We start from the raw sequence: 23,427 nt of genomic DNA on the forward strand, positions 1-23,427 counted from the left end.
GCCGGGGGCGGGCCGGTGGGCGGCGGTCTGCCTCCTTCCCTCCCTCCCCGTCTCCCCGGCGTCCTGCGGCCACAGGGGCGTCGGGCTGGAACGGGCCATCAAAGATCATACAGCCCGACCCCCTGCCACGGGCAGGGACACCTTCCACTCGTCCAGGTTGCTCCAGGCCCCATCCAGCCGGGACACTGCCAGGAATGGGGCATCCACACATACTCTGGGCAGCCTGTGCCGGTGTCTCACCACCCTCATCGCAAGGCGTTTGTTCTTTATGTCTGACCTAAATCTGCCTCCTTTCAGTTTAAAATCATTGCCCCTTGACCTGTCACTGCAGGCCCTGGTGAAAGTCTCCATCTTTCTTATAAGCCCCCGTTAGACATAGAAAGGCTGGAATAAGGTCTCCCTGGAGCCTTCTCCAGGCTGAACAATCCCAGCTCCTCCAGCCTGTCAGGATATTAAATAGTACTAGTCCCTGTATGGACCCCTGAGGGACCCCAAACATCACTGTTTTGCACGTGGACACTGAGCCACTGACTACAGAAGTGGTGAACTCTGGAGTGGGTGGTGGGTCCATAGAAGGGACCTTTTCCCTATGAATCAAGGCATGGACAAGCAAAGATGTAAAGAAAAGGGAGTCTTCAGGGAAACACATTCCCTTCCCCAGGCTCAACACCACTTCCTCTTCCTCCTTGTGGTCTCCACTCCCCGTGTTCTCATCACCTTCATTCAGTCCCTCTCCATCCCTTTGGTGATGCGGCACGCAGGGTGAGAGCCTCTGGCCTCCTCCTGCCACTCCTAACTTCTTACTCATCTTGCCCACCCCAGTGCAGGCTCCTCTGTGGGCTGCCATCACTCTGGGGGAGTACCTGCCTCAGGAAAACTAAATAACTTCTTCTGCCCCTGAGGAAGGACACAGGACTGTACCCTCACCTGCACTGCCTGGGGCTGACGTGGCCGAGCCCAGGGGCTACCAAGCCGCCGATGCTCTGGCTCCAGCAGCACAGGCCCCTCCATGTCCCCAGCAGGATGGGCAGCTCTGCCTCCTGCCCATGCCACTTGTCCCCACCTGCCCTGCAGCCACTGCTGCCCAGCACGTCACGAGAGCAGCAGTAAGGGGGCACACTGCAAAACCAAGCCCTCTGTGGAGCCATCAACAAAGCCCAACAAACAAAGCCCAAGCCTTTGACCAGTCTCCAAAGGGGAGACCACCTGCGGGCAGCCAGCAGCCCCTCCACGATGCCCCGGGCATGCACGGCAACAGTTTTGGCCACCTATGGCCGGGGCGGTGAGCCTGTGGCGGCACAGAGGCCGGCCGAAGGGCGCTCCCGCTGCCCGCCGGGCTGCCCGCTCCTGGCTGTCCCGCACACCGGCCCCTCAGAGCCCACGCCGCCGCCTTCCCGACCCCGCTGCCCCTGCGGCCCCACCGCCCCTCAGTGCCGCGGGCCGGCCCCGCGCCTCCGCACAGAGCGGCAGAATCAGACTGGTCAGGGCTGGCAGGGACCTCTGGAGGCCATCGAGCCCAAGGCCCTGCGAAAGCAGCTCCCCCAGGAGCTGGCCGCTCAGGGTCATGGCCAGGCGGGGTTTGAGAGCCTCCAGAGACTGCCCAGCCCCGGGGCAGCCCACCCCAGGCCGTGACACCCCCACAGCACAGCCCATCTCCTCCTGCTCGGAAGGGAAGGAGCTCCCTGTGTGGCCGTTTGTGCCCGTTGCCCCTTGTCCCGTTGATAAGATCCTGTCGGGCCGAGGCCCAGGTGCGGTGCCCAGAGCCCAGGCAGCGCCCTGAGGGAAGGTGCCGGAGGCAGTGACAGGCACGGGGGCTGGTGGCCCTTCCCCTGGCCGCCTGGCCAGGCACGGGGGCTGGTGGCCCTTCCCCTGGCCGCCTGGCCTCAGCCACTCCTGCAGCTGGGGCGAGAGAAGGCTCCAGGAGCCCAGGGACTGGGGCTCCCAACTAGGCACACCTAGAAGCCTCTGGGACTCTTTGTCCAACAGCCCTGCTGGCAGCTGCGGCGCTGGATCCAGGAGCGGTGATCTCCCCCTCTCTCTAGCTGTCTTGCCCCATGTCCCGCCCCCGCCGCCTCAGCTTTTTCTCCTAAAGTAATACAAGGCCTACCCCAGCTTCTCCTAAAGCCACATAGCTTGGTTGGATATAATTGTGAAAGGGTCAATGTTTACTGGGTGTTTGTTCCATTAAAGCTGATGTTTAGGTACGGACCTCGGGTGTTACCTCAGCGCAACCCACAGCAAGGGCATTTGCGAGTCTGAGTCGCTCTCTCCCTCCTCATAGCTGGGATGCGACAGATCCCCCCTGAGTCTTCTCTCCTGCAGGCTGAACAGGCCCAGCCCTCTCAGCCTGTCCTCCTAAGGGAGATGCTCCAGTCCCCTCACCATCTTTGTAGCCCTCTGCTGGCCCCTCTCCAGTAGTTCCTTGTCTCTCTTGGACTGGGAAGGACCTTCTGGAGCCCTCACCCATGGCATTCCTCCGAGGAGGTCCTTGAAGAAGCCAGCGTTAGCTCTCCTGTAGGCCAGGGCGGCAATCCTACTTGTCGGCTCGCTTCCTCAGCACAGGACCCTGAACTCCGCCATCTCATGGTCATTGCGGCCAAGGCTGCCTTCAACTTTCACATCCCCAACCAGCCCCCTGCTTGCGAAGAACGGGTCTGAGAGCACAGCTTGCCTCGTTGGCTCCTCCACCACCTGCGTCAAAAAGTTACCGTCGGTGCTCTGCAGGAACCTCCTGGACTGTGTGAGCCTAGCTGGGTTGTCTTTCCAGCAGGTAGCAGGGAGGCTGAAGTCCCCCGTGAGAACCAGGGCCTGGCATCGTGAGGCTGCCTGCCATTGTCTGTAGAAGGCCTCATTGGCTTCCCCTCCCTCATCAGGTGGCCCGTAGCAAACACCTACAACGGCATCCCGCGTGTTGGCGGGCCCCTTCATCTTTACCCGTAACCTCTGGACTCGTCCTGCACCCACCCCAAGGGAGAGCTCGCGACCTTCCCGTTGCTCCCTCACACAAAGAGCAACTCCACCACCTCTCCCTGCTGGCCTCTTTTCTAAAAAGCACACAGCCACCCACGACAGCCTCCCAGCCGTGGAGGCTATCCCGCCATGTCTCCGTAACTGCAATGAGCTCATGGCCCTGCGACCGCACACAGATCTTTCATTCTTCCTGGTGATTCCCTGTGCCGCGTGTGCTGGCGTATGGGCATTGCAGAGAGGCGACCGAGCACACAGGTTTCCCGGGAGGGGTGCAAGAGGATCCACCGCCGCCATGCACAGCCTGGAGGCGGTTGGCCTTCTGGGACTCATCTCGGGAGGCAGCTAAGGAACACATATCGCTGCTCTGCTTGGCCTGGCTTATGCCCCAGTCGCAGGTGATGGCACGAGCATTGCCGCACTGCAGCCCTCCCCCTGCATCCTTCGCTTTAAAGCTCGCCTCGCCAGGTTGGCCCAGCAGGCCTGGGCTGGGCCCAGTGGGGCTGGGGTGAGGAGCAGGGGGACTCCCCCCGCCCCCGCCCGGGTTCCAACCAAGGGATGATGGAACAGTGCCCTGCACCATGGCAACAGTGCCCGGGGTAACCCGAGTGACCCCAGCAGTGCCAGTCTGTGCGGCTGCGGCTGAGCGCACGGGAGGGCGTCTGTCGTCCCTGTGTGCCCACCAGCCTTGGAGCAAGGGGAGCCGCGCAGGCCTTGTCCCGAGCCCCAGGTGGAAGAGAGAAGAGCCTCAGCGTGCCTGACGGTGTGGGGGCTGAGCCCCAGCTCAGCCTGGCCACAAGCGGGTGCGACCCCAGGAGCGAGGTGACAGAGGGGTCCCTACGACAAGTGGCATGCCCCCAGTCTAGATGAACCCCAGCCCCATAGAGGGAGAAGGAGGAAGAGGGAGTCAGTCCCAACCCCCTGGGGCAAGGAGCGGTCAGTGGGGCCCTGGGGCATCAGGAAGGGTCACAGTGGGGCACTTTGTGACATGTTGTGTCACCCGGTGCTGCCCCCACAGTGTCTGGGAGGAAGGTGTCGGGGCAGGCTGGTGGCAAGGAGCCCCCTGAACAGAGCTACTTCTGCCCCACCGCCCCTGGCAGGGCAGCCCCGGGTGCTGCAGGCTTCCCTTCACCCCTTTCCTCTCTCCCTGCCGCAGGATGGCGGGGATACCCGCCAGCCACCCCAGGCAGTCCTGGCAGGAGAAGGACAGAGCTGCCCCAGCTCCCAGCTCGCGGCTGAAGCCCAACAATTGTAAGTTCCCGCTGCTGCATGCGCGTGAATGTGAGGGCATCGTGGGCAGGGGGCTGCCCACTCTGCTCACCCTGCCCTGCCCTGCCCCAGACTCGCAGCCCCCGGCCAGGCTGGCAGCCAGGCTCCCATGGGGCAGCAGCCAAAGACCCAGCCCTGCCACAGCATCCCTGGGGCAGGGACCCTCCCTGCCCCTGGTACCAGTGCATCCTTCACCCAGGCACACCGGGCCCCCCTCCTGGTGCTGCCCTCCAGCATCGCACCCTCACCCCTGGGGCGCGCAGGGGACACCAGTGTCCCAGCCTTGAGCTGGGGCTGGGGACATCCCCAGGAGCTGGGCGGAGGGCTCGCGCTTTGCCCACGGCCTGACCCCAGCCCTGCCTGCTCTGTGTCCGCCAGATTCCTGCCACTCTGACTTGGCTGTGCCCACGGAGGAAGAGAATACCCTGGACATCATCCGAGGCTTCCTCAGGATCAGACCAAAGGTATGCGTGGCCACTTCTACGAGGCTGTGCCCCTACCTCCCGGCCAGTCTTTCTGCCCACATGCCCTGCTCACAAGGTGCCGGGGGCTATGCCCCCTCCCAGCTGTCTCTCCCCACTGACACTGTTATCCAAAAAGTGTACGCCTTCGCCCGTTGGGCAAGAGGCAACCGACGCACGGAGTCCAGGCATTTCTTTATTACGGATTCGCGCAAAGCTGGGGCTTAGCTGATGATGCTCCACGAAGCAAGCGCAAAGCTCAGAAGAACAAGATTAACATTTATGCAGTCTAGTTATACATACGTATTTTCCAAACTCTACCTAAAAGATGCTATTGGTAATTAGTACGCGCGGTAGCTTTCCGTTGGTCTATAGATCTCTCGCTTTGATTTCAAGTTACAGTGTGTTTTTCATTTACTGCATGTCTGAGGGAGGGGTGAGGGTGAGTCCTTTAGTCCCGAATGGAGTCGGTGGTTGCGATCTCCCCCCGCTGCCTTTACCTTGCCCCTAGTTTCAGTCTCGTTCCGCTGGCTTCTTGCCTTTGTTGCAAGTAACGGGCTGTTGGCACCTCCTGGGGTGAGGTGTTCCCCTTATCAGGCTTGGAGTTCTCCTTCAGGGGCACTTGTCATTAGGACAAAGTTACAGACGTACGGCGACCCTAACTTCACGAGCAGAAGTGAATCACTTCATGGTGACTACAATGTGATAATGGGGATCGAATGCATAGCTAGACATCAGCGCTGTCTGTCCCTCTGTCCCCTCCTTGGCTAACAGCAAGCAGACCAGAAGCTGAAGTTTCTGGCCGCCATCTGCACCGCCTGCGGCACCGCTAGCATGGACTCCAACGTGTGGGACGTGCTTTACTACTTTCAGTGGGAGGTGGTGGACACCATCCAGGTGAGGGGACAAGCAGTCAGGCCTCAAGAGGCAGGCCCAGGGGCAGTGGGCAGTGGCACAGCCCTGGGGGCAGGAGAGGGCTTGGCCGGGTAGGGGGGTGTGAAGGAGCGCTGCTCCAGGTTTCTCTCCTTGGAGATGTTCTAAAGCCACTCGCGTGGCCCGACTGGAGCTGGGGGTTGGACCCAATGATGTTTGCAGGTCCCTTGGCCAGCCTGTGGCTCCGTGATGGGCACAGAACTTGCCACCACGGGGCCTGGGACCACTGAGTGCTGGGTTGGGAGGGGGTGCCAGGATGGGGGCAGCCGGGGCTCTGCCAGCCCTGCAGGCTCTTGCTGGCTGAAGGAGACTGCCCCATCCTGACGTGACTCACCCTGCTGTGCTCCCCAGGTGCTGCTGCAAGAGGAGCCCACTGACGACCTGGGCACCACGGTGTGGCAGCAAGCCATGTTGGCCATCACCTCCATGAGGTACCTGCCCCGGCCCCCAGCTTGGCCTCCTCGGTGCCAGGTGGCCCCGACAGCACTCGTCCCATATGGGGGGCATCCCCAGTGCTGGGTCTGAGAGGGAGGGGCAGGGGGTGGTACAGGGTTTTCCCCCTCAACTTGAGTGTCAGTAGCGTGGGGGTTGACATGACCCCTGCGGCGTGGGAGCCGAGCCAGGTCTCCAGCCCCAGAGTCTGCCTCTCCCTTGCTGGGCCCCAAGAGCACCCCTTTGTCCCTGCAGCAGAGTGGGACTGCTTCTGGAGGAGAAGACAAGCGGCCTCCTCCAAGCCTGCTTCCGCAGCATCTTCTACCAGCACCCACAGGAGGACACCCAGGACCCCGAGGCTTCCCTCTACTCCAAGGTATGCCACAGGGTGAACCACGGGGAGATCCCCTGCCCCAGGGTCCCTTCCTGGGCACCGCAGGGCCATGGCCGTCCCTCCCTGGCTTCCAGGGCTGCCCCCAAGACTCTGTCTCCCTTGCAGACCATGGCCGTGATGGACAGCATGCTGAAGGTGCTGGTATGCAGTGCTGGCACGCTTGGCATCCTGGAGCTGCAGAACATCTTGCAGGTCTGGCCTTGGCACAGGGTCCCTATGGGCAGTGACCCCCGGCTCGAGCGGTGGCCCTCCCAGCGCCTGGTGCAAGGAATGGGGCAGGCAATGTCCCTCCTTCCCCGCCATGCCCCTCCCACTAGCCCCTTGCCCCCTGGCTGCTGCCAGAGCCCCTTCTTCTCCTGCCACAGCTCACCCCACCTCTGCAGCCGTGCTTGCTGCCCATCCTGCCCAACACTCCCGCCCAGACAGACCTGCCTGTCTGGCTTGGCAAGGGGAGCCCAGCCCTGGGGCTTTCCCCCTCCAGCTTTACCACGGCACATATCCCAGAGCCCCCACCACCGTTCCCCAGGGAGCTGGTCACCACAAAGCCTTGGGGTCCCTGGGTGGGGGGTGCAGGGACGTTGTTTGAGGGGGGAGGAGTGGAAGGCAGCAGAGGCAGCAGCAGGAGCAGGATGCGGCGACCTGCCTGGCCGCAGCACGTTGCTGCGAGAGGCAAGAAGGACACATGCCCCATGCCAGGCATTGCCCCGGAGCAAGCCTGCCTGTGCCGTGCTGCGCCATGCCACCTCCCTGGCACACCAGCAGCTTTTCTCCTCCCAGGTCCTGCTGCCCTTCACCAGGTCCCAGAGGGAAGCAGTGCAGGAGAGGGCCGTGGCGCGGATTGCCAGGCTGATCCACTTCACCACCACCTGCTCCATGCCACAGGTACCGAGCTCCTGGTCTGGGCAGTCCCACTGCCCTGTCCCTGCAGCCCGGAGCCCTGGCACCTCCTGGGGAAGTTGGGCACCCAGTCAGCAGGAGGCTGGGAGCAGGAGTCTTTGCCCTGTCCCTGCCCTGTCCACGCTCTCTCCCAGGGCAGGGCAGGGCAGGGCAGGGCTGCCGCAGGCACAGGCAGGAACTTGGCTTCCCTGCTCCGGCCTGGTGCCCGGCTGCTCTGGGAGCAGCTGGGGCTCACCTTGTGACCGGCCTCACCTTGTGCCTGCACTGCCTCTCTTCCCCCAGGTCTGCTCCTGCTTTGCACAAACTATAGCCCTCAGACACCAGTGCTCCAAGAGTCATCAGTTTGCGATACTGGGGCTGCTGGTGGGGCACCTCATTCTCTGCTGCACCTGCAAGCATGAGAGGACCTGCCACGAGGCTGCAGAAGCTCTCCATCACCTGCACACCTTCATCCTGCAGCAGAGAAGTAAGAGAGGCCGTGTCGGGCTTGGTCCCCCCCAGCATGGGCAGCCAGTGGCCACCCTCCTTGGCCAGAGAAAGCCGCATACAACCTGCCTGCCTGCCTGCAGTCTGAAGAGCCATTTCCTCTCAGCCCTGCTCACAATAGCCCCGGACCCTCCCTGCGTACCTGCTCCCCAGACCTGTCAGGGCGTCCCAGTCCTTTGCCAGTGACTTTTCTGCCCAGAACTCAGACTGCACCTCCAGCTCTGCACCCTCTCTCTCAGCACCCCGGTTTTTCTCCTCCCCAGGCAGGCAGCCCTGGTCGCATGACAGAGGGCAGCTGGAGCGCCAGGAGGTCTGGCAAGCGAGGCAGCCCCAGCAGCTTTTGCAAACCAGCGGTGCCAGAGAAATCTTCCTGGTAAGAAGGGCCTTCAGCTCCTGGCTGGCGGGATCAGCATGAGCGAAGGGACACCTGATGCATGGCGATAGCGGGGGCTTGCGCCGATCCTGAGCAGGGGCGAGGCAAAGGCCTCCAGTGAGCTCTGGTTCCCCATGGCACCCTGACCCCCACCGTCCATCTGCCCAGTGCAGCCTGGCTCTGCGTCCCACTGCCTGCACAGCCAAGATGCTCTGGGGGATGCTCTAGGTGACAAATCTCCCTTCCTCTCCTTCATGCCGCAGAAGTTCACGAAATACCTCCGTCCCTCTGACCGGGCAGACATCATCCTCCTAGCCATCAACAACATGAGGGACCCAAGCACCTACAGCATCCACGTGGCTGCCCACATGGTGGATGTCCTTGTGGTGGGCCCTGCCTTCCAGCCGGGGCAGGTGAGTCGCCCAGGGGTGGCACAGCTGATGCTCCAGCCCCCCGGGGCACCGTTCCTCCCCCGGCTCTGCACCTGGCCAGCGCTAACACCATCTCCAGCTGGCATACCACAACGGGAACAGAAGCAGCTCCCAGTGGGAGCTGGGGAAACAGCCGCGCTCACCCTACTGACATCCCCACTCCCTCCTGTGTCTCCTCTCCAGGTCTTGAAGATCGTGCGCGCCATCTACACAGACCTGCCCTCCATCAGGATGCTGGTAGCCGTCAACAGCCTGGACAGGGCCCTGAACGTGCTGGCAGACAAACACCCCAGCGAGGTGGTGGCCGGCCTGCTGCAGTGCTCCCCAACATGCACCTAGTACGGGGCTCACCAGACTTTAGGGCTGCTCTCACACTGGCAGAGGGGCCCCAATACCCTCCCAAGGGACTTCAGGCTGGCCTTACTCCTGGGTGTCCCCACTGACAGAGCCCTGGTTCTCCACAGTGTCGCCATGACCATGTGGACAGTGATGCTCTCTGAGCCCCAGGCTGCGAAGAAGGTGCTGCAGGAGCTCATCAACGTCATGATGAACCAGTCGCTGCACAAGACCTCTGCCTCTACCAAGGACAACCCGCGCATCCTCTCCCTGGCTGTGAGTTGCTGGATGAGGCCTCACTGACCTCCGGGGCTGCTCTCAGCTGTCTGGGGCCACCCCTTCCCTTCCATGCCCGCCCCAAGCCTTGGCCTCCCCAGGGGTCAGCGAGATGTCCGTGTCTGGTGTCTTCTGCAGGCAGCCAGCACCATAAGCAAGATCCTCCTGCAGTCCAGCTGCACATGGGACGTGGAAGCCATTTTCCCCCGGCTTTTCCTGGCACTGCTTTTCCAAGTGTCATTCACCACAGAGCTGACGCCAGAGGAGGTGCAAATCTTCTGGACGGGCCACCAACAGGGTCTGATTACTCCTATCAGGTGCGCCATCCCTGTCCGCTCGTCCCTGCCAGCCACCTGGAGCCAAGCCAGGGGTCCCGCTGGGAGCTGAGCATTTCTCCTCGTGCAGGTCTGTGGTGCGGGCCATGACGGTGCTGCTCTGCAGGATGGGCCTTGAGAGCCACATGCTGGCCATCGAGGCGCAGGGTGGCTGGGACATGCTGCTCAGTGCCCAGACCCACCTCCTGGGAGTGCGCATCGTGGCCAGGTGAGAGCCCCTTCTCCACACTCCTGGGGGACTGTGCACCCCACACCACCCCCTCCCTTGGGGCTGATGGCAGGGGGTCCCCACTGCTTGGAGGAAGTGCTGCAGTCCAGTGATGACCAGACTGGTGCGACCCCCAGAGATGTGCCCGCCTGGCTCAGGCCTGACAGTGCTTCCTTCCCCCTTCCAGGGAGATGATGAAGACCCCAAGATCCCTGCGCTCCACCATCTTCCACCATCTGGCAGAGCTCCTTCGTGTGGAGGACTCCACCTGGGAGATGGTCGCCATGGTCTTCTTTGTTGAGGTGAGCCTGATGGCACTGCTCCAAGCTCCCTCCGATGCTCAGTTCTCCCATGCCCGCTGCTGCAGCGGGAGCTGGGGCAGCAGGTGGGCTCTGGCTGGTACCATGGAGGAGCAAGGCGAGCAACCAGTGCGGTGTGGGGCACGGGGGCTCTCCGCAGTCCCTGCTGCCTCCATTCAGGCTTGGCCTTGCCCCGGTGTCCTTGCCCTGCCTGAGCTGATGGCTGGAGCCAGCGCTGCACCTCTCCAACTCCCGTTGCGTGTGTTTCAGATGGTGGGCTGCACTGACCTCAGTGAAGAGCTGGACTGTGCCCTGGCAATCTTCCCCACGTATCTGCAGAGCCAGTGCCTGGGGATGCCCACCCTGGTGCTCAGGGCCATCCTCAGGCTCACCGAGAGGCCTGACACAGTGAGTAGGGGGCAGCTGGGGCAGCCAGGACAACAGCCCATGGCAGAGCTGTGGGTGGTAGGTAACGAGGCGGCTTGGGCTTTTGTGGGCATGGGGAGCTGAGCCAGCTGCAGCCAGCTCTCCCGCGTCCCTGGCCCACTGCCCCATGGCAAGGGGAGAGGCAGCAGTGCCGAGGGGAACAGGGTCCCACTGCCAGCACGTCCCAGCAGGGATGATGGCAGCAGAGCCACGAGCGCGAGTGTGGGGTCTGCAGAGCGTGGCCGTGGGGTGATGAGCCCCGCGATGAAACGCAGGGCCTGCTGGCAGCTCGCGCAGCTTTCCAAGCAGCGCTGGTCACCCACCAGGCTGCTCAGGGGGTCTGCTGCAAAAGGGGGCAGCCGAGGGTCTGGCAAGGAGCCAGAGCTGTCTGTCCTCCCCCTGCGCACCCTGCTCTTCCCATGGCCGTGCCAGGGAGCCCTGTCTGCCAGGCGCTTGCCCTCGTAACCCATGCTGCCTGCTGAGAAGCCAGCGGGGAGGCCAGTGTTCACGGGGAGGGTTTTCAGCCCTGCGGGCACTTGCCGCTTTACAAAAATGAGGTGGCGTGTCTCACACAGGCAAGGAAAACCCTTGTCCTGCTGCCGTACGTCATGGAGCGGCTGCAGGCTGATGACAGTGACGACAGCGCCGTGGCCCTCTCCGTGCTTGACAACATGCTCCAGCTTCCGGCGGGGAAGAAGCCCAGCCTCATTGCCCTGGCGCTGGCTGACAAGCTCCAGCCACTCTTTGACAACGTAAGGCTGGCGGAGAGCCCCATGCTCCCCTCATTGAGCACCTCGTTCGCGTCTCCCACCGCAGCCCCCATGCTCTGCAGGAGGATGCTTTGCCCTGCAGCCCCCAGCCACTGTCGCTGCCCTCGGTGACTCCGTGCTGCACCCCAAACCCCCAGCGTGGACTCACCCTGGCTCGGCCTGCTTGCCGCAGGGCGGATGGGGGTGGCGGGACAGCAGCCGGTGTGCTGAGCAACACCAATGTGCACCCTGCCCTGGCAGCATCCCCCAGTCCTCCACAGGGTCTCCCTCTCCGGCCCCCAGCCCCTCTGCACAGACATTCTGCATGCCACGGCTCATGCACTCCCTTATGGAGCAGGGCTGCCTGCAGCCATCTGGGGGAAGTTCACCTCCACGTCAGCCCCTCGCTTGCCATGGGCTTGCGCTTGGGGCTGAGGTCCTCCTCCCCTCCTTCCCCAGCATTCGGACACCGTGCGGGAGCAATCCATCCACCTCTTCCAAAGCATGCTGTGGCTCGTGGTGGGCGCTGAAAAGAAGGAGATGAAGAAGAAGGTGTGGAGCAGCCTGCTGCCACTGCTCTTGCACCTGCACGATCAGAACAAAAGTGTGGCCAAGGTGAGATTCTTAGCCTGACCGGTCCTTTGGGCCCGGCAATGCTGACACTGGACCCTTCAAATGTGTGCCACTGGGAGGTCTAGCTTGCTGAGTCCCTAGGGCCAGGCAGAGCCCCCCTCCCTGCCCACTGCTGCCCTTCTCCTGCTGCTGCCCAGATGGACGGGGAGGTGGGTCCCTTTCCCACCCAGCTCCCTCCACACAGCCCCTGCCATGGGTCCTGCAGCCCCAGAGACTGAGCTACAGCTCCACAACAGCCTGGGGCCCCCAGGGACAAAGCACTGAAGCCCTGACGGCCTTCCAGTCAGAGAGGGTGATTGTCCTTCTCTTCCCCGGGGTGCTGAACATGGTGACAGCACCAATTCCCAGCTGGAGCGTCTTCCTGGCATGGGGTAGAAGAGGTTCTGAGCCCCGCCAAGAGGGAGGACACAGGGTCCTGTGCCCTCGATGGTGGTGGTGGCATCTCTGTTGCTCACCAGGCCTCCCAGGAAGCCCTCCGCAGTGCTGGCCTGTTCCTGAAGTGGAGGCAGCTGGAGCACATGGCTGAGACCGGGCAGGCATGGAGGATCAGCGAGTGCCTGGTAAAGCAGAGCCCCAACACCCCTGGGATCTTCCCTGGGCAAGCCCTGCCCTGTGCCCTGCGGGGGGGGCGGGGGGGATGGAGGGCTGTGCCCCCTTGGCTGCACACACCCTCCTGGAGCAGGCTCTGCTCCGCATTGTCTTTGCCCCTGGGGTCCCCAAGGGGGACCCTGCCACTAGGGTGGCACCCCTGCATCCCTGGGAGCCTGATGCTCCCTCTGAACCCCGGTGCCACACAGTGGGGAGCTGGGGATGTCCTGCTGGGGGGAAGGGGGATGGCCCTGGGTGGAGGGATGGCCAAACGCGGGGGCAGCTCTGCGCCGACCCTGCACCCTTCTCCTCTCTCCAGCTGGCCAAGAAGAGGAGCAGGGCCATGGCCTACCTGCGCCAGAGCCTGCATTACCTGCACAGCTGGCAGGAGCCCCTGCGATGGGAGGCTGTCAGGTTCATCGGTGAGCCATGACTCCCAGGGTCCCTGTGTCCCAGCACAGGACCTATGGGGCACCCCTTCACCCCCTCCTGCCCCTGCCTGCACAGGTGGGGCTGGCAGGAGGCTCATCCATCCCCTCCCTGATGCTGCACTCCGGGGTCAGCCCTCCCGGGGGGACCGTGCAGCCAGGTGGGCTGGCTGCAAGGGTCTCTGAGCGGCAGCAGCATCCTTGACACACTGTGTTGCTCCAGGGCTCGTTGGGCGGTGCGTGCGTGAGCAGCAGCACATGGAGTACATCCGACATGGTGAGCGAGGGCAGTGGGGAGGAGGAAGGAGCTAGCACGGAGCTCCCCCCCCCCCCGCAACCTGGGCAAGGGGGGATCTGCTCCCAGCGTGCCTAGGGGGGACGGGGTGTTTCTGCAGGGGGCTATTCCTGAGAAGCAGCTTCCAGCCGAGCCACCTGTCCCCTGGCTGCCTCCTGGCCCTGGCAATCACAGGGTGCAGTGTGCCCTGCCTGGAGGGGACACAGGGCTGTCACCTCACCTCTGCTGCTTTGTCCCCACAGTGCTTAAAGACGCAATGAAAGACACCAGCCCCCTGGTCTCCTCCCTGGCAACTCAGACACTCCTCATCCTTGGACGACGAAGGCTGTAAGGGGTGGTTTAACCTATGACTACTGTGTTTATGGCTGCCAAGGACATGGGGGAGGTGGCACTCGACCCCCAGCGAGGGCTCTGCTCAGGCAGAGACGAAGCAGCAGCCCCAGCCCGAGGATGCTCTGCAGGCTTCTCTTCCTGAAGGCTAACAGGGAAGAAGACACCTCAGCCCCAGAGGAGCTGGCGACCTCTGGAGAGCAGCAGGACAACTGCTCTTTCCAGTGGTCCAGGGCAAAGACGTGCCCTCATGCTTCGCCTTTGCCATAAAGTGCCAGCTGCTCCACTGGGCTGTGAAGCAGAGGGGAGAAGCCCAAGGTGGAGCCGAAGCAGAACTTGAAAGCAATGCCTTCCTTCCCCTCTCCAGGGCCACGCTGCTGCAATAAATGACTTTTTCTGCCACCCACTGTCTGAGCAGCCTGCACTGCCTGGGGCTGACGTGGCCGAGCCCAGGGGCTACCAAGCCGCCGATGCTCTGGCTCCAGCAGCACAGGCCCCTCCATGTCCCCAGCAGGATGGGCAGCTCTGCCTCCTGCCCATGCCACTTGTCCCCACCTGCCCTGCAGCCACTGCTGCCCAGCACGTCACGAGAGCAGCAGCAAGGGGGCACACTGCAAAACCAAGCCCTCTGTTGAGCCATCAACAAAGCCCAACAAACAAAGCCCAAGCCTTTGACCAGTCTCCAAAGGGGAGACCACCTGCGGGCAGCCAGCAGCCCCTCCACGATGCCCCGGGCATGCACGGCAACAGTTTTGGCCACCTATGGCCGGGGCGGTGAGCCTGTGGCGGCACAGAGGCCGGCCGAAGGGCGCTCCCGCTGCCCGCCGGGCTGCCCGCTCCCGGCTGTCCCGCACACCGGCCCCTCAGAGCCCACGCCGCCGCCTTCCCGACCCCGCTGCCCCTGCGGCCCCACCGCCCCTCAGCGCCGCGGGCCGGCCCCGCGCCTCCGCACAGAGCGGCAGAATCAGACTGGTCAGGGCTGGCAGGGACCTCTGGAGGCCATCGAGCCCAAGGCCCTGCGAAAGCAGCTCCCCCAGGAGCCGGCCGCTCAGGGTCACGGCCAGGCGGGGTTTGAGAGCCTCCAGAGACTGCCCAGCCCCGGGGCAGCCCACCCCAGGCCGTGACACCCCCACAGCACAGCCCATCTCCTCCTGCTCGGAAGGGAAGGAGCTCCCTGTGTGGCCTTTTGTGCCCGTTGCCCCTTGTCCCGTTGATAAGATCCCGTCGGGCCGAGGCCCAGGTGCGGTGCCCAGAGCCCAGGCAGCGCCCTGAGGGAAGGTGCCGGAGGCAGTGACAGGCACGGGGGCTGGTGGCCCTTCCCCTGGCCGCCTGGCCAGGCACGGGGGCTGGTGGCCCTTCCCCTGGCCGCCTGGCCTCAGCCACTCCTGCAGCTGGGGCGAGAGAAGGCTCCAGGAGCCCAGGGACTGGGGCTCCCAACTAGGCACACCTAGAAGCCTCTGGGACTCTTTGTCCAACAGCCCTGCTGGCAGCTGCGGCGCTGGATCCAGGAGTGGTGATCTCCCCCTCTCTCTAGCTGTCTTGCCCCATGTCCCGCCCCCGCCGCCTCAGCTTTTTCTCCTAAAGTAATACAAGGCCTACCCCAGCTTCTCCTAAAGCCACATAGCTTGGTTGGATATAATTGTGAAAGGGTCAATGTTTACTGGGTGTTTGTTCCATTAAAGCTGATGTTTAGGTACGGACCTCGGGTGTTACCTCAGCGCAACCCACAGCAAGGGCATTTGCGAGTCTGAGTCGCTCTCTCCCTCCTCATAGCTGGGATGCGACAGATCCCCCCTGAGTCTTCTCTCCTGCAGGCTGAACAGGCCCAGCCCTCTCAGCCTGTCCTCCTAAGGGAGATGCTCCAGTCCCCTCACCATCTTTGTAGCCCTCTGCTGGCCCCTCTCCAGTAGTTCCTTGTCTCTCTTGGACTGGGAAGGACCTTCTGGAGCCCTCACCCATGGCATTCCTCCGAGGAGGTCCTTGAAGAAGCCAGCGTTAGCTCTCCTGTAGGCCAGGGCGGCAATCCTACTTGTCGGCTCGCTTCCTCAGCACAGGACCCTGAACTCCGCCATCTCATGGTCATTGCGGCCAAGGCTGCCTTCAACTTTCACATCCCCAACCAGCCCCCTGCTTGCGAAGAACGGGTCTGAGAGCACAGCTTGCCTCGTTGGCTCCTCCACCACCTGCGTCAAAAAGTTACCGTCGGTGCTCTGCAGGAACCTCCTGGACTGTGTGAGCCTAGCTGGGTTGTCTTTCCAGCAGGTAGCAGGGAGGCTGAAGTCCCCCGTGAGAACCAGGGCCTGGCATCGTGAGGCTGCCTGCCATTGTCTGTAGAAGGCCTCATTGGCTTCCCCTCCCTCATCAGGTGGCCCGTAGCAAACACCTACAACGGCATCCCGCGTGTTGGCGGGCCCCTTCATCTTTACCCGTAACCTCTGGACTCGTCCTGCACCCACCCCAAGGGAGAGCTCGCGACCTTCCCGTTGCTCCCTCACACAAAGAGCAACTCCACCACCTCTCCCTGCTGGCCTCTTTTCTAAAAAGCACACAGCCACCCACGACAGCACCCCAGCCGTGGAGGCTATCCCGCCATGTCTCCGTAACTGCAATGAGCTCATGGCCCTGCGACCGCACACAGATCTTTCATTCTTCCTGGTGATTCCCTGTGCCGCGTGTGCTGGCGTATGGGCATTGCAGAGAGGCGACCGAGCACACAGGTTTCCCGGGAGGGGTGCAAGAGGATCCACCGCCGCCATGCACAGCCTGGAGGCGGTTGGCCTTCTGGGACTCATCTCGGGAGGCAGCTAAGGAACACATATCGCTGCTCTGCTTGGCCTGGCTTATGCCCCAGTCGCAGGTGATGGCACGAGCATTGCCGCACTGCAGCCCTCCCCCTGCATCCTTCGCTTTAAAGCTCGCCTCGCCAGGTTGGCCCAGCAGGCCTGGGCTGGGCCCAGTGGGGCTGGGGTGAGGAGCAGGGGGACTCCCCCCGCCCCCGCCCGGGTTCCAGCCAAGGGATGATGGAACAGTGCCCTGCACCATGGCAACAGTGCCCGGGGTAACCCGAGTGACCCCAGCAGTGCCAGTCTGTGCGGCTGCGGCTGAGCGCACGGGAGGGCGTCTGTCGTCCCTGTGTGCCCACCAGCCTTGGAGCAAGGGGAGCCGCGCAGGCCTTGTCCCGAGCCCCAGGTGGAAGAGAGAAGAGCCTCGGCGTGCCTGACGGTGTGGGGGCTGAGCCCCAGCTCAGCCTGGCCACAAGCGGGTGCGGCCCCAGGAGCAAGGTGACAGAGGGGTCCCTACGACAAGTGGCATGCCCCCAGTCTAGATGAACCCCAGCCCCATAGAGGGAGAAGGAGGAAGAGGGAGTCAGTCCCAACCCCCTGGGGCAAGGAGCGGTCAGTGGGGCCCTGGGGCATCAGGAAGGGTCACAGTGGGGCACTTTGTGACATGTTGTGTCACCCGGTGCTGCCCCCACAGTGTCTGGGAGGAAGGTGTCGGGGCAGGCTGGTGGCAAGGAGCCCCCTGAACAGAGCTACTTCTGCCCCACCGCCCCTGGCAGGGCAGCCCCGGGTGCTGCAGGCTTCCCTTCACCCCTTTCCTCTCTCCCTGCCGCAGGATGGCGGGGATACCCGCCAGCCACCCCAGGCAGTCCTGGCAGGAGAAGGACAGAGCTGCCCCAGCTCCCAGCTCGCGGCTGAAGCCCAACAATTGTAAGTTCCCGCTGCTGCATGCGCGTGAATGTGAGGGCATCGTGGGCAGGGGGCTGCCCACTCTGCTCACCCTGCCCTGCCCTGCCCCAGACTCGCAGCCCCCGGCCAGGCTGGCAGCCAGGCTCCCATGGGGCAGCGGCCAAAGACCCAGCCCTGCCACAGCATCCCTGGGGCAGGGACCCTCCCTGCCCCTGGTACCAGTGCATCCTTCACCCAGGCACACCGGGCCCCCCTCCTGGTGCTGCCCTCCAGCATCGCACCCTCACCCCTGGGGCGCGCAGGGGACACCAGTGTCCCAGCCTTGAGCTGGGGCTGGGGACATCCCCAGGAGCTGGGCGGAGGGCTCGCGCTTTGCCCACGGCCTGACCCCAGCCCTGCCTGCTCTGTGTCCGCCAGATTCCTGCCACTCTGACTTGGCTGTGCCCACGGAGGAAGAGAATACCCTGGACATCATCCGAGGCTTCCTCAGGATCAGACCAAAGGTATGCGTGGCCACTTCTACGAGGCTGTGCCCCTACCTCCCGGCCAGTCTTTCTGCCCACATGCCCTGCTCACAAGGTGCCGGGGGCTATGCCCCCTCCCAGCTGTCTCTCCCCACTGACACTGTTATCCAAAAAGTGTACGCCTTCGCCCGTTGGGCAAGAGGCAACCGACGCACGGAGTCCAGGCATTTCTTTATTACGGATTCGCGCAAAGCTGGGGCTTAGCTGATGATGCTCCACGAAGCAAGCGCAAAGCTCAGAAGAACAAGATTAACATTTATGCAGTCTAGTTATACATACGTATTTTCCAAACTCTACCTAAAAGATGCTATTGGTAATTAGTACGCGCGGTAGCTTTCCGTTGGTCTATAGATCTCTCGCTTTGATTTCAAGTTACAGTGTGTTTTTCATTTACTGCATGTCTGAGGGAGGGGTGAGGGTGAGTCCTTTAGTCCCGAATGGAGTCGGTGGTTGCGATCTCCCCCCGCTGCCTTTACCTTGCCCCTAGTTTCAGTCTCGTTCCGCTGGCTTCTTGCCTTTGTTGCAAGTAACGGGCTGTTGGCACCTCCTGGGGTGAGGTGTTCCCCTTATCAGGCTTGGAGTTCTCCTTCAGGGGCACTTGTCATTAGGACAAAGTTACAGACGTACGGCGACCCTAACTTCACGAGCAGAAGTGAATCACTTCATGGTGACTACAATGTGATAATGGGGATCGAATGCATAGCTAGACATCAGCGCTGTCTGTCCCTCTGTCCCCTCCTTGGCTAACAGCAAGCAGACCAGAAGCTGAAGTTTCTGGCCGCCATCTGCACCGCCTGCGGCACCGCCAGCATGGACTCCAACGTGTGGGACGTGCTTTACTACTTTCAGTGGGAGGTGGTGGACACCATCCAGGTGAGGGGACAAGCAGTCAGGCCTCAAGAGGCAGGCCCAGGGGCAGTGGGCAGTGGCACAGCCCTGGGGGCAGGAGAGGGCTTGGCCGGGTAGGGGGGTGTGAAGGAGCGCTGCTCCAGGTTTCTCTCCTTGGAGATGTTCTAAAACCACTCGCGTGGCCCGACTGGAGCTGGGGGTTGGACCCAATGATGTTTGCAGGTCCCTTGGCCAGCCTGTGGCTCCGTGATGGGCACAGAACTTGCCACCACGGGGCCTGGGACCACTGAGTGCTGGGTTGGGAGGGGGTGCCAGGATGGGGGCAGCCGGGGCTCTGCCAGCCCTGCAGGCTCTTGCTGGCTGAAGGAGACTGCCCCATCCTGACGTGACTCACCCTGCTGTGCTCCCCAGGTGCTGCTGCAAGAGGAGCCCACTGACGACCTGGGCACCACGGTGTGGCAGCAAGCCATGTTGGCCATCACCTCCATGAGGTACCTGCCCCGGCCCCCAGCTTGGCCTCCTCGGTGCCAGGTGGCCCCGACAGCACTCGTCCCATATGGGGGGCATCCCCAGTGCTGGGTCTGAGAGGGAGGGGCAGGGGGTGGTACAGGGTTTTCCCCCTCAACTTGAGTGTCAGTAGCGTGGGGGTTGACATGACCCCTGCGGCGTGGGAGCCGAGCCAGGTCTCCAGCCCCAGAGTCTGCCTCTCCCTTGCTGGGCCCCAAGAGCACCCCTTTGTCCCTGCAGCAGAGTGGGACTGCTTCTGGAGGAGAAGACAAGCGGCCTCCTCCAAGCCTGCTTCCGCAGCATCTTCTACCAGCACCCACAGGAGGACACCCAGGACCCCGAGGCTTCCCTCTACTCCAAGGTATGCCACAGGGTGAACCACGGGGAGATCCCCTGCCCCAGGGTCCCTTCCTGGGCACCGCAGGGCCATGGCCGTCCCTCCCTGGCTTCCAGGGCTGCCCCCAAGACTCTGTCTCCCTTGCAGACCATGGCCGTGATGGACAGCATGCTGAAGGTGCTGGTATGCAGTGCTGGCACGCTTGGCATCCTGGAGCTGCAGAACATCTTGCAGGTCTGGCCTTGGCACAGGGTCCCTATGGGCAGTGACCCCCGGCTCGAGCGGTGGCCCTCCCAGCGCCTGGTGCAAGGAATGGGGCAGGCAATGTCCCTCCTTCCCCGCCATGCCCCTCCCACTAGCCCCTTGCCCCCTGGCTGCTGCCAGAGCCCCTTCTTCTCCTGCCACAGCTCACCCCACCTCTGCAGCCGTGCTTGCTGCCCATCCTGCCCAACACTCCCGCCCAGACAGACCTGCCTGTCTGGCTTGGCAAGGGGAGCCCAGCCCTGGGGCTTTCCCCCTCCAGCTTTACCACGGCACATATCCCAGAGCCCCCACCACCGTTCCCCAGGGAGCTGGTCACCACAAAGCCTTGGGGTCCCTGGGTGGGGGGTGCAGGGACGTTGTTTGAGGGGGGAGGAGTGGAAGGCAGCAGAGGCAGCAGCAGGAGCAGGATGCGGCGACCTGCCTGGCCGCAGCAGGCTGCTGCGAGAGGCAAGAAGGACACATGCCCCATGCCAGGCATTGCCCCGGAGCAAGCCTGCCTGTGCCGTGCTGCGCCATGCCACCTCCCTGGCACACCAGCAGCTTTTCTCCTCCCAGGTCCTGCTGCCCTTCACCAGGTCCCAGAGGGAAGCAGTGCAGGAGAGGGCCGTGGCGCGGATTGCCAGGCTGATCCACTTCACCACCACCTGCTCCATGCCACAGGTACCGAGCTCCTGGTCTGGGCAGTCCCACTGCCCTGTCCCTGCAGCCCGGAGCCCTGGCACCTCCTGGGGAAGTTGGGCACCCAGTCAGCAGGAGGCTGGGAGCAGGAGTCTTTGCCCTGTCCCTGCCCTGTCCACGCTCTCTCCCAGGGCAGGGCAGGGCAGGGCAGGGCTGCCGCAGGCACAGGCAGGAACTTGGCTTCCCTGCTCCGGCCTGGTGCCCGGCTGCTCTGGGAGCAGCTGGGGCTCACCTTGTGACCGGCCTCACCTTGTGCCTGCACTGCCTCTCTTCCCCCAGGTCTGCTCCTGCTTTGCACAAACTATAGCCCTCAGACACCAGTGCTCCAAGAGTCATCAGTTTGCGATACTGGGGCTGCTGGTGGGGCACCTCATTCTCTGCTGCACCTGCAAGCATGAGAGGACCTGCCACGAGGCTGCAGAAGCTCTCCATCACCTGCACACCTTCATCCTGCAGCAGAGAAGTAAGAGAGGCCGTGTCGGGCTTGGTCCCCCCCAGCATGGGCAGCCAGTGGCCACCCTCCTTGGCCACAGAAAGCCGCATACAACCTGCCTGCCTGCCTGCAGTCTGAAGAGCCATTTCCTCTCAGCCCTGCTCACAATAGCCCCGGACCCTCCCTGCGTACCTGCTCCCCAGACCTGTCAGGGCGTCCCAGTCCTTTGCCAGTGACTTTTCTGCCCAGCACTCAGACTGCACCTCCAGCTCTGCACCCTCTCTCTCAGCACCCCTGTTTTTCTCCTCCCCAGGCAGGCAGCCCCGGTCGCATGACAGAGGGCAGCTGGAGCGCCAGGAGGTCTGGCAAGCGAGGCAGCCCCAGCAGCTTTTGCAAACCAGCGGTGCCAGAGAAATCTTCCTGGTAAGAAGGGCCTTCAGCTCCTGGCTGGCGGGATCAGCATGAGCGAAGGGACACCTGATGCATGGCGATAGCGGGGGCTTGCGCCGATCCTGAGCAGGGGCGAGGCAAAGGCCTCCAGTGAGCTCTGGTTCCCCATGGCACCCTGACCCCCACCGTCCATCTGCCCAGTGCAGCCTGGCTCTGTGTCCCACTGCCTGCACAGCCAAGATGCTCTGGGGGATGCTCTAGGTGACAAATCTCCCTTCCTCTCCTTCATGCCGCAGAAGTTCACGAAATACCTCCGTCCCTCTGACCGGGCAGACATCATCCTCCTAGCCATCAACAACATGAGGGACCCAAGCACCTACAGCATCCGCGTGGCTGCCCACATGGTGGATGTCCTTGTGGTGGGCCCTGCCTTCCAGCCGGGGCAGGTGAGTCGCCCAGGGGTGGCACAGCTGATGCTCCAGCCCCCCGGGGCACCGTTCCTCCCCCGGCTCTGCACCTGGCCAGCGCTGACACCATCTCCAGCTGGCATACCACAACGGGAACAGAAGCAGCTCCCAGAGGGAGCTGGGGAAACAGCCGCGCTCACCCTACTGACATCCCCACTCCCTCCTGTGTCTCCTCTCCAGGTCTTGAAGATCGTGCGCGCCATCTACACAGACCTGCCCTCCATCAGGATGCTGGTAGCCGTCAACAGCCTGGACAGGGCCCTGAACGTGCTGGCAGACAAACACCCCAGCGAGGTGGTGGCCGGCCTGCTGCAGTGCTCCCCAACATGCACCTAGTACGGGGCTCACCAGACTTTAGGGCTGCTCTCACACTGGCAGAGGGGCCCCAATACCCTCCCAAGGGACTTCAGGCTGGCCTTACTCCTGGGTGTCCCCACTGACAGAGCCCTGGTTCTCCACAGTGTCGCCATGACCATGTGGACAGTGATGCTCTCTGAGCCCCAGGCTGCCAAGAAGGTGCTGCAGGAGCTCATCAACGTCATGATGAACCAGTCGCTGCACAAGACCTCTGCCTCTACCAAGGACAACCCGCGCATCCTCTCCCTGGCTGTGAGTTGCTGGATGAGGCCTCACTGACCTCCGGGGCTGCTCTCAGCTGTCTGGGGCCACCCCTTCCCTTCCATGCCCGCCCCAAGCCTTGGCCTCCCCAGGGGTCAGCGAGATGTCCGTGTCTGGTGTCTTCTGCAGGCAGCCAGCACCATAAGCAAGATCCTCCTGCAGTCCAGCTGCACATGGGACGTGGAAGCCATTTTCCCCCGGCTTTTCCTGGCACTGCTTTTCCAAGTGTCATTCACCACAGAGCTGACGCCAGAGGAGGTGCAAATCTTCTGGACGGGCCACCAACAGGGTCTGATTACTCCTATCAGGTGCGCCATCCCTGTCCGCTCGTCCCTGCCAGCCACCTGGAGCCAAGCCAGGGGTCCCGGTGGGAGCTGAGCATTTCTCCTCGTGCAGGTCTGTGGTGCGGGCCATGACGGTGCTGCTCTGCAGGATGGGCCTTGAGAGCCACATGCTGGCCATCGAGGCGCAGGGTGGCTGGGACATGCTGCTCAGTGCCCAGACCCACCTCCTGGGAGTGCGCATCGTGGCCAGGTGAGAGCCCCTTCTCCACACTCCTGGGGGACTGTGCACCCCACACCACCCCCTCCCTTGGGGCTGATGGCAGGGGGTCCCCACTGCTTGGAGGAAGTGCTGCAGTCCAGTGATGACCAGACTGGTGCGACCCCCAGAGATGTGCCCGCCTGGCTCAGGCCTGACAGTGCTTCCTTCCCCCTTCCAGGGAGATGATGAAGACCCCAAGATTCCTGCGCTCCACCATCTTCCACCATCTGGCAGAGCTCCTTCGTGTGGAGGACTCCACCTGGGAGATGGTCGCCATGGTCTTCTTTGTTGAGGTGAGCCTGATGGCACTGCTCCAAGCTCCCTCCGATGCTCAGTTCTCCCATGCCCGCTGCTGCAGCGGGAGCTGGGGAAGCAGGTGGGCTCTGGCTGGTACCATGGAGGAGCAAGGCGAGCAACCAGTGCGGTGTGGGGCACGGGGGCTCTCCGCAGTCCCTGCTGCCTCCATTCAGGCTTGGCCTTGCCCCGGTGTCCTTGCCCTGCCTGAGCTGATGGCTGGAGCCAGCGCTGCACCTCTCCAACTCCCGTTGCGTGTGTTTCAGATGGTGGGCTGCACTGACCTCA

General features: G+C 63.1%; 4 protein-coding genes and 1 long non-coding RNA gene across 5 annotated transcripts; all 5 read left to right on the forward strand.

The window, feature by feature from the left end:
• Positions 1-3,772: 3,772 nt before the first annotated feature.
• On the forward strand, positions 3,773-5,514 carry LOC121087840. The gene is made up of 4 exons (XR_005827759.1): positions 3,773-3,789; positions 4,124-4,218; positions 4,615-4,700; positions 5,472-5,514. It is a non-coding gene; the product is annotated as an uncharacterized LOC121087840 (long non-coding RNA).
• A 17-nt stretch (positions 5,515-5,531) lies between these two features.
• Positions 5,532-9,802, forward strand: LOC121086593. The gene is made up of 12 exons (XM_040590506.1): positions 5,532-5,594; positions 5,982-6,061; positions 6,318-6,438; positions 6,562-6,648; positions 7,234-7,338; positions 7,636-7,819; positions 8,103-8,212; positions 8,476-8,625; positions 8,827-8,981; positions 9,108-9,255; positions 9,394-9,572; positions 9,661-9,802. The coding sequence occupies exons 1-12, from the start codon at positions 5,532-5,534 to the stop codon at positions 9,800-9,802; spliced, it is 1,524 nt and encodes a 507-aa protein (XP_040446440.1).
• A 282-nt stretch (positions 9,803-10,084) lies between these two features.
• Positions 10,085-11,422, forward strand: LOC121087890. Its single transcript, XM_040593385.1, has 2 exons — positions 10,085-10,505; positions 11,099-11,422. The coding sequence occupies exons 1-2, from the start codon at positions 10,110-10,112 to the stop codon at positions 11,402-11,404; spliced, it is 702 nt and encodes a 233-aa protein (XP_040449319.1). The 5' UTR covers positions 10,085-10,109; the 3' UTR covers positions 11,405-11,422.
• A 48-nt stretch (positions 11,423-11,470) lies between these two features.
• LOC121086595 (maestro heat-like repeat family member 5) lies at positions 11,471-13,547 on the forward strand. The gene is made up of 6 exons (XM_040590507.1): positions 11,471-11,494; positions 11,732-11,887; positions 12,364-12,465; positions 12,813-12,915; positions 13,145-13,198; positions 13,459-13,547. The coding sequence occupies exons 1-6, from the start codon at positions 11,471-11,473 to the stop codon at positions 13,545-13,547; spliced, it is 528 nt and encodes a 175-aa protein (XP_040446441.1).
• Positions 13,548-16,529: 2,982 nt separating this feature from the next.
• LOC121086596 lies at positions 16,530-23,355 on the forward strand. The gene is made up of 17 exons (XM_040590508.1): positions 16,530-16,808; positions 17,162-17,256; positions 17,653-17,738; positions 18,510-18,632; positions 19,020-19,099; positions 19,356-19,476; positions 19,600-19,686; positions 20,272-20,376; positions 20,674-20,930; positions 21,031-21,250; positions 21,514-21,663; positions 21,865-22,019; positions 22,146-22,293; positions 22,432-22,610; positions 22,699-22,836; positions 23,024-23,138; positions 23,296-23,355. The coding sequence occupies exons 2-17, from the start codon at positions 17,163-17,165 to the stop codon at positions 23,353-23,355; spliced, it is 2,118 nt and encodes a 705-aa protein (XP_040446442.1). The 5' UTR covers positions 16,530-16,808; position 17,162.
• The last annotated feature ends 72 nt before the right edge of the window (positions 23,356-23,427 follow it).

The sequence above is a fragment of the Falco naumanni genome, chromosome 4, assembly GCF_017639655.2.
Source record: "Falco naumanni isolate bFalNau1 chromosome 4, bFalNau1.pat, whole genome shotgun sequence".
NCBI lineage: Eukaryota > Metazoa > Chordata > Aves > Falconiformes > Falconidae > Falco > Falco naumanni.

Bases quoted from the DNA above. Each gene is read 5' to 3' on its own strand.
- LOC121086593 (XM_040590506.1), top strand. From the start codon at position 5,532: ATGGACTCCAACGTGTGGGACGTGCTTTACTACTTTCAGTGGGAGGTG. The intron at 8,982-9,107 runs GTACGGGGCTCA...GGTTCTCCACAG, and splicing joins TGCTCCCCAACATGCACCTA to TGTCGCCATGACCATGTGGA. The intron at 9,256-9,393 runs GTGAGTTGCTGG...TGTCTTCTGCAG, and splicing joins CGCGCATCCTCTCCCTGGCT to GCAGCCAGCACCATAAGCAA.
- LOC121087890 (XM_040593385.1), top strand. From the start codon at position 10,110: ATGGCACTGCTCCAAGCTCCCTCCGATGCTCAGTTCTCCCATGCCCGC. The intron at 10,506-11,098 runs GTGAGTAGGGGG...TGTCTCACACAG, and splicing joins TCACCGAGAGGCCTGACACA to GCAAGGAAAACCCTTGTCCT.
- LOC121086595 (XM_040590507.1), top strand. From the start codon at position 11,471: ATGGGGGTGGCGGGACAGCAGCCG. The intron at 11,888-12,363 runs GTGAGATTCTTA...GTTGCTCACCAG, and splicing joins AGAACAAAAGTGTGGCCAAG to GCCTCCCAGGAAGCCCTCCG. The intron at 13,199-13,458 runs GTGAGCGAGGGC...TTGTCCCCACAG, and splicing joins CATGGAGTACATCCGACATG to TGCTTAAAGACGCAATGAAA.
- LOC121086596 (XM_040590508.1), top strand. From the start codon at position 17,163: ATGGCGGGGATACCCGCCAGCCACCCCAGGCAGTCCTGGCAGGAGAAG. The intron at 19,687-20,271 runs GTCTGGCCTTGG...TTCTCCTCCCAG, and splicing joins AGCTGCAGAACATCTTGCAG to GTCCTGCTGCCCTTCACCAG. The intron at 23,139-23,295 runs GTGAGCCTGATG...GGCTCTCCGCAG, and splicing joins CCATGGTCTTCTTTGTTGAG to TCCCTGCTGCCTCCATTCAG.